Below are 14,905 nucleotides of genomic sequence, written 5' to 3'. Positions count from 1 at the left end.
GCATTTGTTCCCCTTGGTCTCAGACACCTTCCCTCCAAAAAAAGCTCTCCTGGTGGGTTTCAAAGTGGTTCATTGTCCGGGAACCGCACGGTCACCTCATGCCAAAAACTGTTCCATAATATTCATTGCTAAGCCCAGCCGAGGTGACCGGGAACCCACAAAGTTTTCATGATGAAATTAGTTCCATAGGGGTCGTGGCTAAGTACAGCTGAGGACTATTTGTGGATTTGGTTCATGCGAACGGCCGCCAGGGAGCTAGTGTTCGGTTTCATTCGAATGAAGGGAACGTGACGGACCAGGGGCACCCAGGGAAAGCTGCTAATGGCGACTGGGCAGGGTAACTTCCAAATGGTGTCTCTGACCTGGACCATAGTCAGTGGACAGAAGGCCGGCTTCCACACTCCTCCCGGAGTCTGTGGCAAACATTCATGGGAAGAAGCATTTGTCACATGTATCATAAAAGTCAGAAAGCTCAATGCATAGTGAGCTGGAAACATTACACTATTGTGATATTTCAGATGACACATTTCAAACATTAACTATTGCCCATAGATAATTAAATGTTCTCCTTTCCTTAAGTGTGGTAAGCTTTCAGCCAATAATCTCTGAAAAAAAAACGAAGACACTGCCTGTGATGGAACGCCTGGCACCCAGACTGCGTGCCTCTTCCAATCGCTGCTTCCTAGTAACTCTGAGTACTTCCAAGCACTTCACCCAACACCATAGCCACTGTTGTCCCCTTAGCCAGCATTACAGCTTGGTTGGGGTCTCGCTGTCCTCCACCCACCGTGGACCCAAGACCAGGATCCAGCTTCCAGTGGGTAGACCTCACCTAAACCAGATAGTAAAAGCAATATGCTCTTAATATAACAAGTGATTATCATCCAAGGGAGTTTAATGCGTATAGCAATCCCCAGAGTGAATATAGCTGTTCCCTCCAAGCATGAGACTAGGCTCTATGTTGAGGCTGAAGGAGAACTGGTTTAATGGGAGCCACACACAGCCTTTTATGTGAATCCCCATGCAAGGGGTTTACCGTGACATATTCCAGGTGCATTCCCCACTGGACCTGAGAGGAGACTAATTACAGCAAACATGCCCAGGACACTCCCACACAAAACATGATAATTCTCTGTGCCTGAGAGATAATTGAGTTAGGAACTGAACTGAACTCAATTATCTCCAGGCACAGAAAACATACATTTTAACAACATCCCGAAAGTACCCCCAAAACACATTGAAATCCCACAAAGGCTACACCCTCTGATAGCCCCGATCTAGGGGACCAACATATCCAAAAATCACCCAGATCAGTTCAGGGGTTCAGGATTTCCATGGAATTCATAATTTGACTGACCATACACGGGGCTCCAGCCCAAAACAGTTCCAAAGAACCAGGGCTTGCGGTCGATCTAGTTCGGTAGTTTTAAAACCGAACAAACTACCGAACATAGTCAATAGTCTTACCCTGGAGATTGTTCCCTTCATCCAGACGAACGATTCCACCAAACAGTGCCCTTCCACGATGTAGAGAACCGAACGCAGGTGATGATAGAAGTCCAGCGGTGCTCTGGAGTTTCAGTGTCCAAAATCAGTTCCATGAACTCGACGACCACACACCGCTGCCTGCGTTCACGGGAACAAGATGGCCGCCGCCACATGTTAGGCCATACGAATGACGTTCACTCAGATGAACAATTAGAGCACTGTGGTTAGAATCGTTACCAAGTGTTAACAGGGTTTAACAAGCTCCTGGGTTGTCCATGGTTTGGTTCCCGAACCAAATATAAAATCCCACAAACCAAGTCTGTTCATGTAAGTTTTTAAAGAGCCCATAGTCTTTCGGTAGGAGGCTGGCAATCAGGCTCCTCCAGAAGCCCATGGCGAGGTTCTGTTCACCACACTGTCATATATACAGTATTATCCTTCCTGGTGAAATATTTAAAAATTAAATAAAAATAAAGGGAATTAAAATAGGCCAACATAAATCTACTTCCTTTCCTGAGAATCCTCATTTCCTAAAAGCCCTCTGTGAATATGGCTAGTTTTCTAACCTTAAATGAAATGCTAATACGTCTGGAATCTTGAATATTATCCTAAGCAAGTCCCAGTCAAACTTAACTTGGGAACAGTTTCCCTTTATCTATTTAAAAAATTATGCAGGTTCTGTACAATGATATGCACTGCTGATCAAATATATATTTCATGGTTTGAGAGATTAAATGCAATAGAAATGAATCTATTGCCCCACATCCTTTACTTATTTCAAATCATTCCATTAACCATTGCATCTAGACTTGGGCATTCATTTTCAGATGAACACGTTTTCACCCAAATTTCGTCTATTCAACCATTTGTCTGAAAGACAAATGACAAATACAAATGAACGAAGATCAAATTGCTTGCTGGATGGAATTTCTTCCTGCAATTTGTTCTTTTATTTGTTTGTTTTAGTTTATTACAAGAATGGAGTTACTAACTCGCAGCTCCCTCCTTGTAACATTTAAAAAGAGAAGCAGTGGAAAGCACAGCTTCCTGAATCCCTGCATGCCTCCGCTCAACCTATGGGTGTCAATATGACCACTATTACTGCCCAATCGCTAATCCAATAAGGGGGCCCCGTACTCCCACCTGTGCAAGTGGGGGCCAATAAAATAAACAGACACGTCCAGTGTGGGGTGTGGATTTATGGCTCAAACAGGAACATGTCTAGGTTTATAGATGCATGGCACATAGACCTAGAAAATATTATATGCCAAGACAGGTAGGATAAGTCCTTTAGTGTTTACAAAGATCTTACAGCCAGCGCTTCTCACTTAGAATTGGTACGCAAAATCCAATACAGATGGTATTTACAGTGAACAAAATTATAAACGCAACACTTTTGTTTTTGCCCCCATTTTTCGAAGACTTTTTCTATGTACACAAAAGGCCTATTTCTCTCAAATATTGTTCAGAAATCTATCTAAATCTGTGTTAGTGAGCACTTCTCCTTTGCCAAGTTAATCCATCCATCTCACAGGTGTGGTATATCAAGATGCTGATTAGACAGCATGGTTATTGCAAAGGTGTGCCTTAGGCTGGCCACAATAAAAGGCCACTGTAAAATGTGCAGTTTTAAAATGGTCAAATTGATAATAAAAACATTAAGTTTCATTAAATGTCATTAAATGTCATTTCATTAAATGTCATACATTTTAAAAAAATTATCAGTGTGTATTAAACATTAACAGAGGAGGAAAATACATTTGAATTTGAAAACAAATAATGCATTGTTATATTTACAGACTGCCATAGCTGCCTCTGGACTCGATACACTGCTTGAGACTGAAGACAAAGAGTACACACTTTTGGCTCCAACTAATGAAGCTTTTGAAAAAATTCCTCAGGAAACCTTGACACGCATCCTAGGCGATCCTGAAGCACTGAAAGGTAACATATACTTATAGAACAGTGATCACTTCCTATATCTTCCACTGATGGAGTACAGGCCAGTCAGTTCTGAGTCTGTTGCTCAAGCAGCTGCCATTTGTGCAGTATCCAGTGCAATGGAGAACTGCAAACGCACCAACCACTACAGTGTGCTGTAGTGGTTATGATGCTAAGAGTTCATTGCAGAGCGTTGTAATGGTTACGGTGCTTTAAGTGTCCTTTCAAAATATTAAAGTAATGTTTGAGATAGTAATATCTTATTTTATCTAGATTTGCTACATCATCACATCTTAAATAATGCTCAGTGTTCTGAAGCCATCATTGCTGGATCTTCTATTGAGACCTTGGAGGGCTCATCACTTGAAGTTGGTTGTCTTGGAGATGAACTTACACTGAATGGAAAATCAATTATTTCTAAGAAGGATGTTTTGGCCACTAATGGCGTTGTTCATTTTATTGATGAACTCTTAATCCCAGATGCAGGTACATTTATGGTGTATTTCTTTTTTATATGTGAATTCATTAAACTAATGCCAAAACAACTTGGTTTAACATTTAAATGTGTAATGTAGAAATATTATGGTTTGTGCTGTACACCACTGTGTAAATGTAAAGAGTTGATTTCTTTCATCATAATGTTGTATGCCTGTTTAAATCATTATTTTAAAATAAACAGCATAATTTGATTATATAGAGATTGAAAGTTAAACAATCCACAAATTTCTTGAAATTGATGGATACAAAGACCTAGGAAATATATGCCAAGACAGGTAGGATACATACTTTAGTGTTCACGAAGGTCTTACAGCCAGCGTTTCACACTTAGAATTGATACACAATATCCAATACAGATGGTATTTAGTTCCTTCCAGATTGTCCTACATTTTCCTAATTTCCTCTAATACTTGTTGGAAATGCCATGCATCCATTGGTACAATGTTGTGCATATGGTGGGCATGCCTGTTAATTCAAACCTATTGGCTTATGGTAGGGAAACTTATGTCATTATTGCATAACATAAACTTTAGTCCCTCACCCAAAAACTTTTTTATTATTTATGCGGAGCCAAGACCTTCCATAAGCCATGCCTCAAAATCAATTTTAGGTCTTGATAGCTGCAAATACTCTTATATTTTGATATCCCCCTGAACCACACTAGAAAGTGAACTTATCACCTACATTTCTATTAATTGGTCATAAGAAAAAATGGCAAATAAGCAGCTCATTGACAGAACCAGGGCTATTTTTCAGAGGGTTACTGGCAGTTACTTAGTAATGGCCTCTGTAGACTCTTTGTAGGACATGACTGCTTATGACTTAACCCTGTTTATCCCAAATATGAAGGAAAGCCCAACCTATTAACCCCAGTGAGAAATTGGTCATACCTCTATTTAATTCATAACTTTATATCAGTAATGCCATCTTATCGCAGTAAAAAATCAGATAGCAAAATTCAGCTCAAAACATTGTAATTATAACAATTCTCCAACTCGGCTACAGTCAGACAAGCTGGCAATTTTAGAACTGAGTTTTTAATTCAGTTTTTCAACTTACCACTATTCATTGTTTCGTGAATAGATTATATAATGTTTCTGTTTACTAATATATTTTCAAAAGTATTCTGCTAGGTGTAAAAAAAAAGTTGTTTTTTTTCCCAGCTAAAACCTTAACTGAGTTGGGTAAAGACTCTGATGTTTCCACATCGATCGACCTCTTTACACTTGCTGGTCTAGGTTCTCATCTTGCAGTAAATGAACGTGTGACTGTTATTGCTCCACACAACAATGCATTTAAAGGTAGGATTTTAAAGGTTTAAGGTTTAAACACTGATTTACTAAAATGTATTTGTAATGCTTAATTTTACTCAAAATACTGTACTATACTGCTGGTGAAACGTTTCTTATGAGACTAGATGCCTTTAAATGGATCTAAGCTTGAAATGCATACATGGGCCAGGTCAATATTACATAGTTTGTTTTAAGGCATTCCCTTGCAAAAAACATAGGATGTGGAATCATAATCAGAGGTCTGCTGTGTTACTTATAATTCTATTATTCTGCCATGTATGTTTATAAGTCTGACATGTACACTATTGGGATGCTTAATTTTCTAAGGCCAACTTACACCAGTGGGCATAAGCTATATTTTAAAGAGTTACTATAACCAAAAACAGTTTTTAAATAAAAAAAAACAAACTGTTTTGGGTTAGAGTAACCCTTAAGAAAAAATGCTTCAGGTTTTATGTGATCCACACAGAAGTTCTCTCAGCAACCCAATACTCCTCAAGTTATGTAACTTCGCCTCAGCTCTAGGAAAGGTATGTAAGGGAGGAAGGGCTGAGATTAGAACTTGGGTGGCACGGATGGCACTCATTCTGATTTTCCCTCATGTGAAGTTCACACTATCAACCTAGTTAAACCCACTTCTTTAAGAATTGCCATTATGAATCACCTATCTGGTCATCCTAGCCTATTCCTCAAACACGTTAACATATCAATTAACAACTGCTAACAACGAATGACTCCTGACCTCTCTGTAACCTCCTCCATCAGCCTTACTCTATGGCCTAATTAATCGGCTCATACATCTGCAAAAAACTATTGATCTCATCTTCACTAAGCTCTGTGCCACCTATAATTTCTCTAACATTTTATTTCTTGTATCTGACCATCATCTGTTGACCTTTGGTGTCAGCATACCCAACTTATAACACCCAGTGCACATCAATCATGCAGATACATCCACTGTCTTGACCTCAAGCAGTTCTCCACCAATCTCCAAACTCTCCTTTCAACCAACTCAGACGTGCCCTAACTCGTACTCAGAGCTGCCTTTACAATGCCACCCGATGCTTAAATTAGATAAAATGCTGCTTCCTACATTTAAATATTGTAAACAACCTGGCATACTAAGTTAACCCGATAACTCAAAAAAGGCTCATGAACTGCTGAATACTACTGGAGAAAGTCTCATTTCACATCTGATTTCTTCCACTATAAATTCATAACATGTTTATATAGATTGGATCATTTTTCTGCCAAAAAAAAATACTTAAAATACACTCATAACCACACACTCTCAAGAATCCACTCTTGTTCACCCTGTTTCCATTCTTCTTCCTACTAATCTGACCTCTCAAATTGTGCAATTCAAATTAATGAGAAGATTACTGCAATCAGAGAAGATATATTAAACCTATCTCCTACACCTACACACACTTCCAATAGCCCCATTCCCTCCTGTATCCTATACTTGTTCACATTCTTTACATGAGAAGAGGTTTCTGTTCTTCTTTGGTCCTCTCATCTGTTTTCTCCATCCTATCCCTTCACATCTCATTTGGTCACCTTATTTTGTTTTGCCTCTCCCTAAAATATTCAATCTCTCCTTCTCTCCTGGTGTATTGAATGGACTCTTCAACCATGAAATCATAATCCCAATTCTAAAAAAGCCTAATCTCAACCCAAACTCCCCATCCACCTATAGTCCTATCTCCCTATTATTATTTGCCTCCTACATCCTTGAGAAAGTTGTGCACGAAAGACTGACCAATTTCCTTAAATCTAACTCTATGCTTGACCCAGTTTAGTCTGGATTTCACAATCACTCATATGAAACAGCACTGACCAAAGTATCCAATGACTTAATTTCTGCAAAATTCAATGGTCACTGATTCTTTCTAAGTCTTCTGATCTATCTGCTGCTATCAACATGTTAATCATCAACGTCTTCTCATTCTTCACAACCTCAGGCTGTGAGACGTAGTTCTTTTTTGGTTCTTCTCCTACCTCTCCCAGCACTCTTTCAGTATCTCCTTTACTGTTTTTTTTATTTTTCTCTCCTCCACAATCACTCTCTGGCTATGTTCCCTAAGGTTCTGTCCTTGATACCTTTTGTTCTCAATTTATAATGCCTCTCTTGGTAAACAACCACATCTATGATGCCAATACAGAATTATGTATTTTCCTGATCTTTCTTCAAACCTCTTAAATCATGTCTACAACCTCATCTCTGCTATTTCTAAGTGGATGGCAGCTCACTTCATTAAACTCAATTTCTCCAAAATAGAAGTTATTTTCTTTCCTCCATCAAACACTGCTACTCTTATGTCTATTTCCCTTCAAATCAATGGCACTGCCATCAGCTTTACCTCACAGGTTTGCTGCCTTGGTGTTCTCCTTGATTCCAACCTCTGCTACAGCTCTCACATCTAGTCAATTGATACCTAATTAGCTAAGGTGCCTAGCCATGCTGCTGTCATCTACCACCTTGACTAATTCTAGTCACTAATCACAGGCCTTAGGCACTCCCAGTTAACCCTGCTACACTAATGTAAGTTCAACTTCTCTTGTTGCAATTACTTGTTTATTAGTCCAACTATTGTACAGCGCTGAAGAATTTGTTAACATTTTAAAATAATAATAACAATATTTATTATATGTGGAATTATGACTTAAGTCAATGTAATAATATTCAAGTTTTCAAGCGTATTCTATGACTTTTATATAATTTATCAGATGGCATCCCTATTGTTGAAAAAGACTTGACAAATTTACTTCGGAATCACATTATTAAAGATCAGCTTTCTTCCAAATATCTTTATCATGGGCAAGTTCTAGATACAGTTGGAGGAAAGAAACTTCGCGTTTTTGTATACAGAAATGTAAGTGTACCTTCTTTGCAATAATCACTATTACTATTTGTAACGCAAGCCTGTGTCTTCATCTTCTTTAATAATACGTTGATGGTTAAAGGACAAGGAATGGACAATGTATTTCTTTTTCTTTTAAATCTTATACCCAAAATTATTTTGATGGTGTATGCTTGTTCATTTGCAGGCTCTTTGCATTGAAAATAGCTGTATTGATGCACATGACAAAAAGGGAAGATATGGAACATTGTTTGTGGTAGATAAATTGTTGACTCCACCAACAGGAAATGTCATGGATGTTTTGAAGGCCGATAATCGTTTCAGGTAACATTAATAACAGCAATTAAAAATACACAGTTAAAATTGACTTATAAAATATATTTTGCATGAGTAATATTATATTCACTGTGGTTTTTCTGCCCATAGTCAAGAAAATGGTCAACCTTTGTCACTCTTGTTATTGTGGGCTATGTTTTCCAGATGAAACATGATCCATAGCAGTTGGAGAGGCAACAATTATCCATTAGTACCATAGACTAACTTTGCTGATAATTTTTTTCCTGTTTGTAGCAAGTTGGTGGCTGCAATCCAGACTGCTGGACTTACCGAGACTTTAAATAGAGAAGGATCATTCACAGTTTTTGCTCCAACAGATGAAGCATTCAGTGCTCTTCCAAGATCTGTACAAAGTAAGTTTTTAAGTAGGCATGTACAATTTGGTATATGTTATGAGATTATTAGGTTATTCACTAAAGTGAGAATTCACAGTGATTTCAAATACAAGGTAAACGTAGCCAAACTGGAAAAATTCTTGCATTCAACTGTAGTTCTTGTTCAGTTACTTTGACCTGAAATTCCCTTTGAATTAACTGTCAATCATCACTATAGTGACTAACCCTGTTAATCTGTTGCCTCTCAGTTAGAGTCCTGAATTGCTGCTCATTAATAGCTAAAGAGTGTCTGTACAACTATTTGGTCTAGAATTCAAGTATATTCATGACTGAAAATAATTATCTAAACACAAGTCTTGAACATTTTGTTCATGAGATGTTTTATTATTAATGGTTTCATATAAAATAGTATAGTTGATTATTGCACCAAATCCAGAGTATTTTCAAACCACATAACACAACTTTTTTTTTTTTTTTTTAAGTTGATGAAATGAGTACAAATTTTTGTACATGACAATTAGTGATACACAATCAATGTTAAACATAGCAGAGCCACTAGAGGCACTTGTTTGAGTTTCATGGAGTTTGACTTTGTGAAACGACCCTGGACATCCTCAAGCTTTGCATGAGGACGTCCAATGTGTTGAAAATTCCCAAAGGAAAGCTTTGGGGCTATGCTTTCCTATGGAGAAGGCCTAACGCACCATCGGCTGACAGTGGAGGACGATCGTGACCCAGTGCTGAGGGACATTAGTTCTGGAATTCGGAGAATGTAGTCTTTTCAACTCTTAATTAGTCACTAAGGGGGCTGCAAGGGAAGGGGTGTTAGAGGGAACTATAGTGAATATAATTTTGTATTCCGAACACTGTAGTTTTCCTTGAAGGTGATATATTTACAGAAACAATAAGCTGGTAAGTGAAAAAAAAATGTGCTTACTGTTCTTGTGCTGTCTCTTGAAATTTTCAAATACTCAAATCAAAAATTACACTTATCTCATTGACACTGCATTTTCTTTTAATGACATAAAATAACATGGCACGCAGATTTTAATGATACTATGCTTGTTACTTTGATTTGTTTGAAGTGTTCAAAATTTGTGACTTTGTCACACTGATCTATAAAATATTTTTGAAAGATGTCTTAATTTCTCATGATACTAGGACATGGTTTTACATTTCTGGAAACAAACGGATCTTTGTGTTTTCTTTAGCTTGCAAAAATGGTTTGGTCATTTCAACTTATAATGAAGTGGGGTATTCATGGTTTTACTAGTAAAAGGTTTTGTAAAATGTTTGAAGCTAAACATTTGACATATTGTTTGTAAAATAACTTGGGAGCAATAGATTTTTGTCAGGTTCCCATACTTACTCTGACTTACCTAACACTCCTTTGCCATGTCTCCTTCTCTCACCGCCATCACATTGTGCCAGTGCTCGTCTTTGACATGATCCAACCCAGCCTGCTAATTGCAATGGGTTAGCAGCAAGCATCAGAAGTGGCAACGTGGCCTTCTTGCGATCTGCAAACCGGTTCTGGATAGCCTCCTCTGATGCAGGAGGGCAGACCTGATCCCAACTTTGCTTGATCCCTATCTGTACCTCGATATTGGTATTCTGTCTTAGCTTCCTGCTGCATTTAGGTTTCTTTCTGCTAAAACCTTACAGTTTGGCTTAGTAAATGGCTTTGTAGATGCAGTTCCACTGCAAACCTGCTTCTGCAATATATTAATAATTGTAGAGGTATTCAATACTCCTTTCTCATTTTGTTTCTCAAAACATGTATATTATACTGTGCAATTCCCTTACTAAAGGGGATTTAGTAATTCACTCCCAACCAAAGTATGTTTAAAAACAAGCATAATGCTGGCTTTCTACAAAAATGTATTAACCACATGTGTTAAGTAGCTTCCTACTCCCTCCCCTATCTGCAGCATATGTTAGACACACGAAAAATGAGAGGTGTAAAAATGACTAAAAAACAAACCACAGCATTAAAAACAACATAGAAATACCAGTTTCTTTAACGGTGGGTAACTAAATGTTTGTGTAAACCCATGCATATGCGTCCCACCTACTGAAAATCAAAGAGGAGAGACTCATATCTCTCTAACCATGGTTATTTTTATGTAGTGTTTTTATCTCCAAAAAATTACTATATACCATGAAACTAAATATTATGGAACATAAATTAAGCGAGCGCTACTCATGTCTAGTATGGTTATGTAACAACTCCAGTACACAGATTTATTTTAATGAGAATAATTCCTCCACCACCCTTCTCACCCTTGCAAATACCTAAAACCAGTAATTACAAAACAAACTCCAAAATATCATGACAAAAAAAGAAAACAATTTTATTTTGTAAAATAGCAAAAAGTATCTTAAATATAGGTGCATCCCTAAATAAATGCTGCCACTGAATATTCCTTATTTAAACCAAATATTTGGACTGTATTAAGTCTACAAATCCAAACCATTTCTTTTTTAAGTTTAATGAACTACGCCCCCTATCTCCTTGGGATAAGGGTGGAATTGATTACTTGGAATCTCAGATTACATATTTCATGCCCTGCTTCATTGAAAGGTCCAATTTCTTGGGCTAAATGTCGGATTTTGTTGGTTAACTCTAGCTTTAATTCTCTGGGTTGTTATTCCAACATAAGTCCTACCGCAGGGACATTTTATGATATATACTACATATATACATATCGAATCACACATGTAACTGTTCATGGTAAAAAATTGTTTCCCATTTGGGAATGTGAAAAGGTAGGACCCCTGATAATAAAACTAAAATTGTTACAATGCAAACAGGGAAATGTGCCTCCTTTTCGTCCTCTCACCCCTAAATTTCTTTGTAAATTTCCTATTAACAAGGAAAACTCCTCTACTCCTAATCTAGATTCCTGTAACATGCTTTTCTGTGTTTCCTCACCTAATTATTTATCTTTTCACTTGCAGTGATATATAGCAATACCAAATGTATCCTCTCAATTTTATTAGATTTATTCTAATTTTGCAAGATAGTCCCTGGTCTTCAGATAAAAGAGCCACAGGAAACCCCCATCACTAAATCTCTGACAAATCAAATTCAATTCCTGGTCCACTGTTGTTTCATTAGAGACAATATACCTCACGCTGGTATACTGACTTTTAGATAGTAAGGAAATAACTTTTTTTGCGGGTGAAAATCATCAAATTGTACCAAATTATTCCAGTCAGTGCTAAATGTATATCTATTTAGTTTATATACTAAAATATCTAAAGAGGAATACTCTCTGACTTTAAAACGAAGAGTAAATGTGATACCTTCTTTGTTCTGATTCATCCAAGCTTCAAACTCAGCCAAGAGATCTTGTGGATGTCCAATATAACCACTATACCATCTATAAATTTAACCCACGCCACATATAGTGGAAAACATTCATCTGAATATGCTAACTGATCCTCAAACTTAAACATAAGTACCCACATTTGATATTGGGGTACTGTGGCATAGTGGTGGGCTTATGGTGGAATTGAAACCCCATATTTGTTTGTTGAGATAGGGAGCTTAAGTAGCCTATTTTTTTGTATTAGCTGATCCTTAAACTGTATTTTGTATACATTTAGGTCTATACAGCAGCACCACTGCATGTTCCATGGGTGCCCTAATTCACTTTTTTTTCTGTCAGTGTGTGTCAAATCAGTGAGCATGTGTCTGTCTGTGAGTGTGTATCAGTGTCCTCTTTGTGCAAATGTGTTTGTGTCTCTGTGTGTAACTATTATGTTTGTTTTATATTTTAATTTCGTTGTGCTTGTATACTTCAGATTAATAGTCCATACACTCCTCCTTACATTATGACATATTTATTTTACAAATATTCTTTACTACCATTATTCAGGCCTGTTCTTCAATATGGGTATTCACTTTAATATCAGGGTCTACATGTTTCATTTGGAATTTAAATCAATAGAAACTACGAGGCAGGGGTACTTGACCGGCAGGAATACTTTTTTTTTCCGTAAAATGTTGGGAAACACTGGTGTACAGCAAGGTTTTGGCCCTCAACCAGGCTTGAGAACCCTGTTCCTACTTGAGGAAACTACTAGCTGTGCATGGGCTTCTTTGCTGTACTAATATCGAATATTTAGTGAATAACTATATGAGTGTATCAAAGCATGCAGGCTGTCAAAATCAGTGAGTTTATGTATAAACCTTATAATGCCTCCATAATGTATATTAAAATGATGATCCATATCTGGTGTCTGTATTATGCAAATATTGTTATAATTTTTCATTGATTATTGTATTTTTCAAGTAATATATATATATTTTTTTCTGTTTTAAAGGTAATGCAAAAGAACTTTCCAATCTCTTGAAATATCACATTGCTGATGAGATAGTGGTCAGTGGAGCAGTTAGTCAACTTGTAAGACTAAAGTCATTACAGGGGGAAAAACTTGAAGCCACTTCTGTAAGTTTTATATTCTAATTTATTGTGACTAAAGATGTTACCATATTTGTACACTAGAACTGCACACAGAACTGGTTTCTTTTAGCAGAGTAAGGGTTTACTCTGCTTACTGAATATAATTTTCTTCATTGACAGCTAGAGGAAAATTTACATTAAAAAAATAGAGTAAACTCTTTTTATGCTAAAATAATTCAGCTCAATATTTTGTTCTGCACATAATATATAATTGCACTAGTTGTTTGGTCTTTTTTGTTTGTTTGTTTGTTTGTTTGTGATGGAGGTTTTGCTATTAGAATTGCAATACAATTTCAGGATATGCATACTAATGTACTCTATAAACAATAAGTAAATATGTTTTTGAAAAATTATAGCTTTCAAAGTCGGATATGCTTAACATGTACCTAAATTGACATTGTGTTACCTGAACTATGCTTTTTTATGCATTTTGTAAATATACATTTTATTTTGCATTGGTAGGCAATGGTACCTTAGTAGACATGTGCATTTATATTCTTAAGCATGACAAAAAGACAGAAAATGTTGAATTCAGTCATTAATCCAAGCCAGCAATTATCTAATGGCTGCACGCTTTTATCAGACATGCCCACACTTGTGGCATGGTAATCAGAGGGCAAGGAGGAGGTATAAACTATACATATAACCCCCAAACCCTCACTCAACCATGCTGCCAAATGGGGGCATTTTTGGAAAACAGTGAGCAACCAGTGGATGCTCACTTCAATAAAAAAAAAACACTAACATGTGCAATTGCAGCTCAGTAACTGTAAAGTTGTTAATATTTGAATTTGATATTCTTTATTTTCAAAAAGATTTAAAATAAATAACAGACGTATCGAACAACAAGTACATATACAGTGCCTTGCAAAAGTATTCACCCCCCTTGACTTTTGACCTATTTTGTTACATTACATTGTTTTATTAATCTGAATTTTATGTGATGGATCAGAACACAATAGTCTAAGTTGGTGAAGTGAAATAAGAAAAATATATACCTAAAACTATTCTTTAGAAATAGAAAACAGAAAATTGGCATGTGCGTATGTATTCACCCCCTTTGTTATGAAGCCCATAAAAAACTCTGGTGCAACCAATTACCTTCAGTGAAATGATGTCCACCTGTGTGCAATCTAAGTGTCACATGATCTGTCATTACATATACACACCTTTTTTGAAAGGCCCCAGAGGCTGCAACAACTAAGCAAGAGGCACCACTAACCAAGCACTGCCAGGAAGACCAAGGAACTCTCCAAACAAGTAAGGGACAATGTTGTTGAGAAGTACAAGTCAGAGTTAGCTTATAAATAAAAAATCCAAATCTATGATGATTCCCAGGAGCACCATCAAATTTATCATAAACAAATGGAAAGAACATGGCACAACAGCAAACCTGCCAAGAGACTGCCGCCCACCAAAACTCACGGACCGGGCAAGGAGGGCATTAATCAGAGAGGCAGCACAGAGACCTAAGGTAACCCTGGAGGAGCTGCAGAGTTCCACAGCAGAAACTGGAGTAGCTATACATAGGACGACAATAAGCAGTACGCTCCATAGAGTTGGGCTTTATGGAAGAGTGGCCAGAAGAAAGCCATTACTTTCAGCAAAAAACTAAATGGCACGTTTTGAGGGAGACTCCCAAAATGTATGGAGGAAGGTGCTCTGGTTTAATGAGACCA

At 37.2% G+C, this 14,905-nt stretch overlaps 1 protein-coding gene across 1 annotated transcript in view; it reads left to right on the top strand.

Moving 5' to 3' along the window:
- Positions 1-14,905, top strand: part of TGFBI (transforming growth factor beta induced) — an 86,220-nt gene that overhangs the window by 50,675 nt on the left and 20,640 nt on the right. Inside the window, exons 7-13 of the mRNA XM_063447432.1 lie at positions 3,288-3,432; positions 3,703-3,915; positions 5,091-5,228; positions 7,950-8,095; positions 8,271-8,407; positions 8,654-8,772; positions 13,087-13,211. Of these exons, the coding sequence (XP_063303502.1) occupies positions 3,288-3,432; positions 3,703-3,915; positions 5,091-5,228; positions 7,950-8,095; positions 8,271-8,407; positions 8,654-8,772; positions 13,087-13,211 (1,023 nt within the window). The remainder of the gene's footprint in view (positions 1-3,287; positions 3,433-3,702; positions 3,916-5,090; positions 5,229-7,949; positions 8,096-8,270; positions 8,408-8,653; positions 8,773-13,086; positions 13,212-14,905) is intronic.

Source organism: Pelobates fuscus, chromosome 3, assembly GCF_036172605.1.
Source record: "Pelobates fuscus isolate aPelFus1 chromosome 3, aPelFus1.pri, whole genome shotgun sequence".
NCBI lineage: Eukaryota > Metazoa > Chordata > Amphibia > Anura > Pelobatidae > Pelobates > Pelobates fuscus.
The sequence above is the reverse complement of the archived record's forward strand: the minus strand, read 5'-3'. Positions and strand labels throughout refer to the sequence as shown.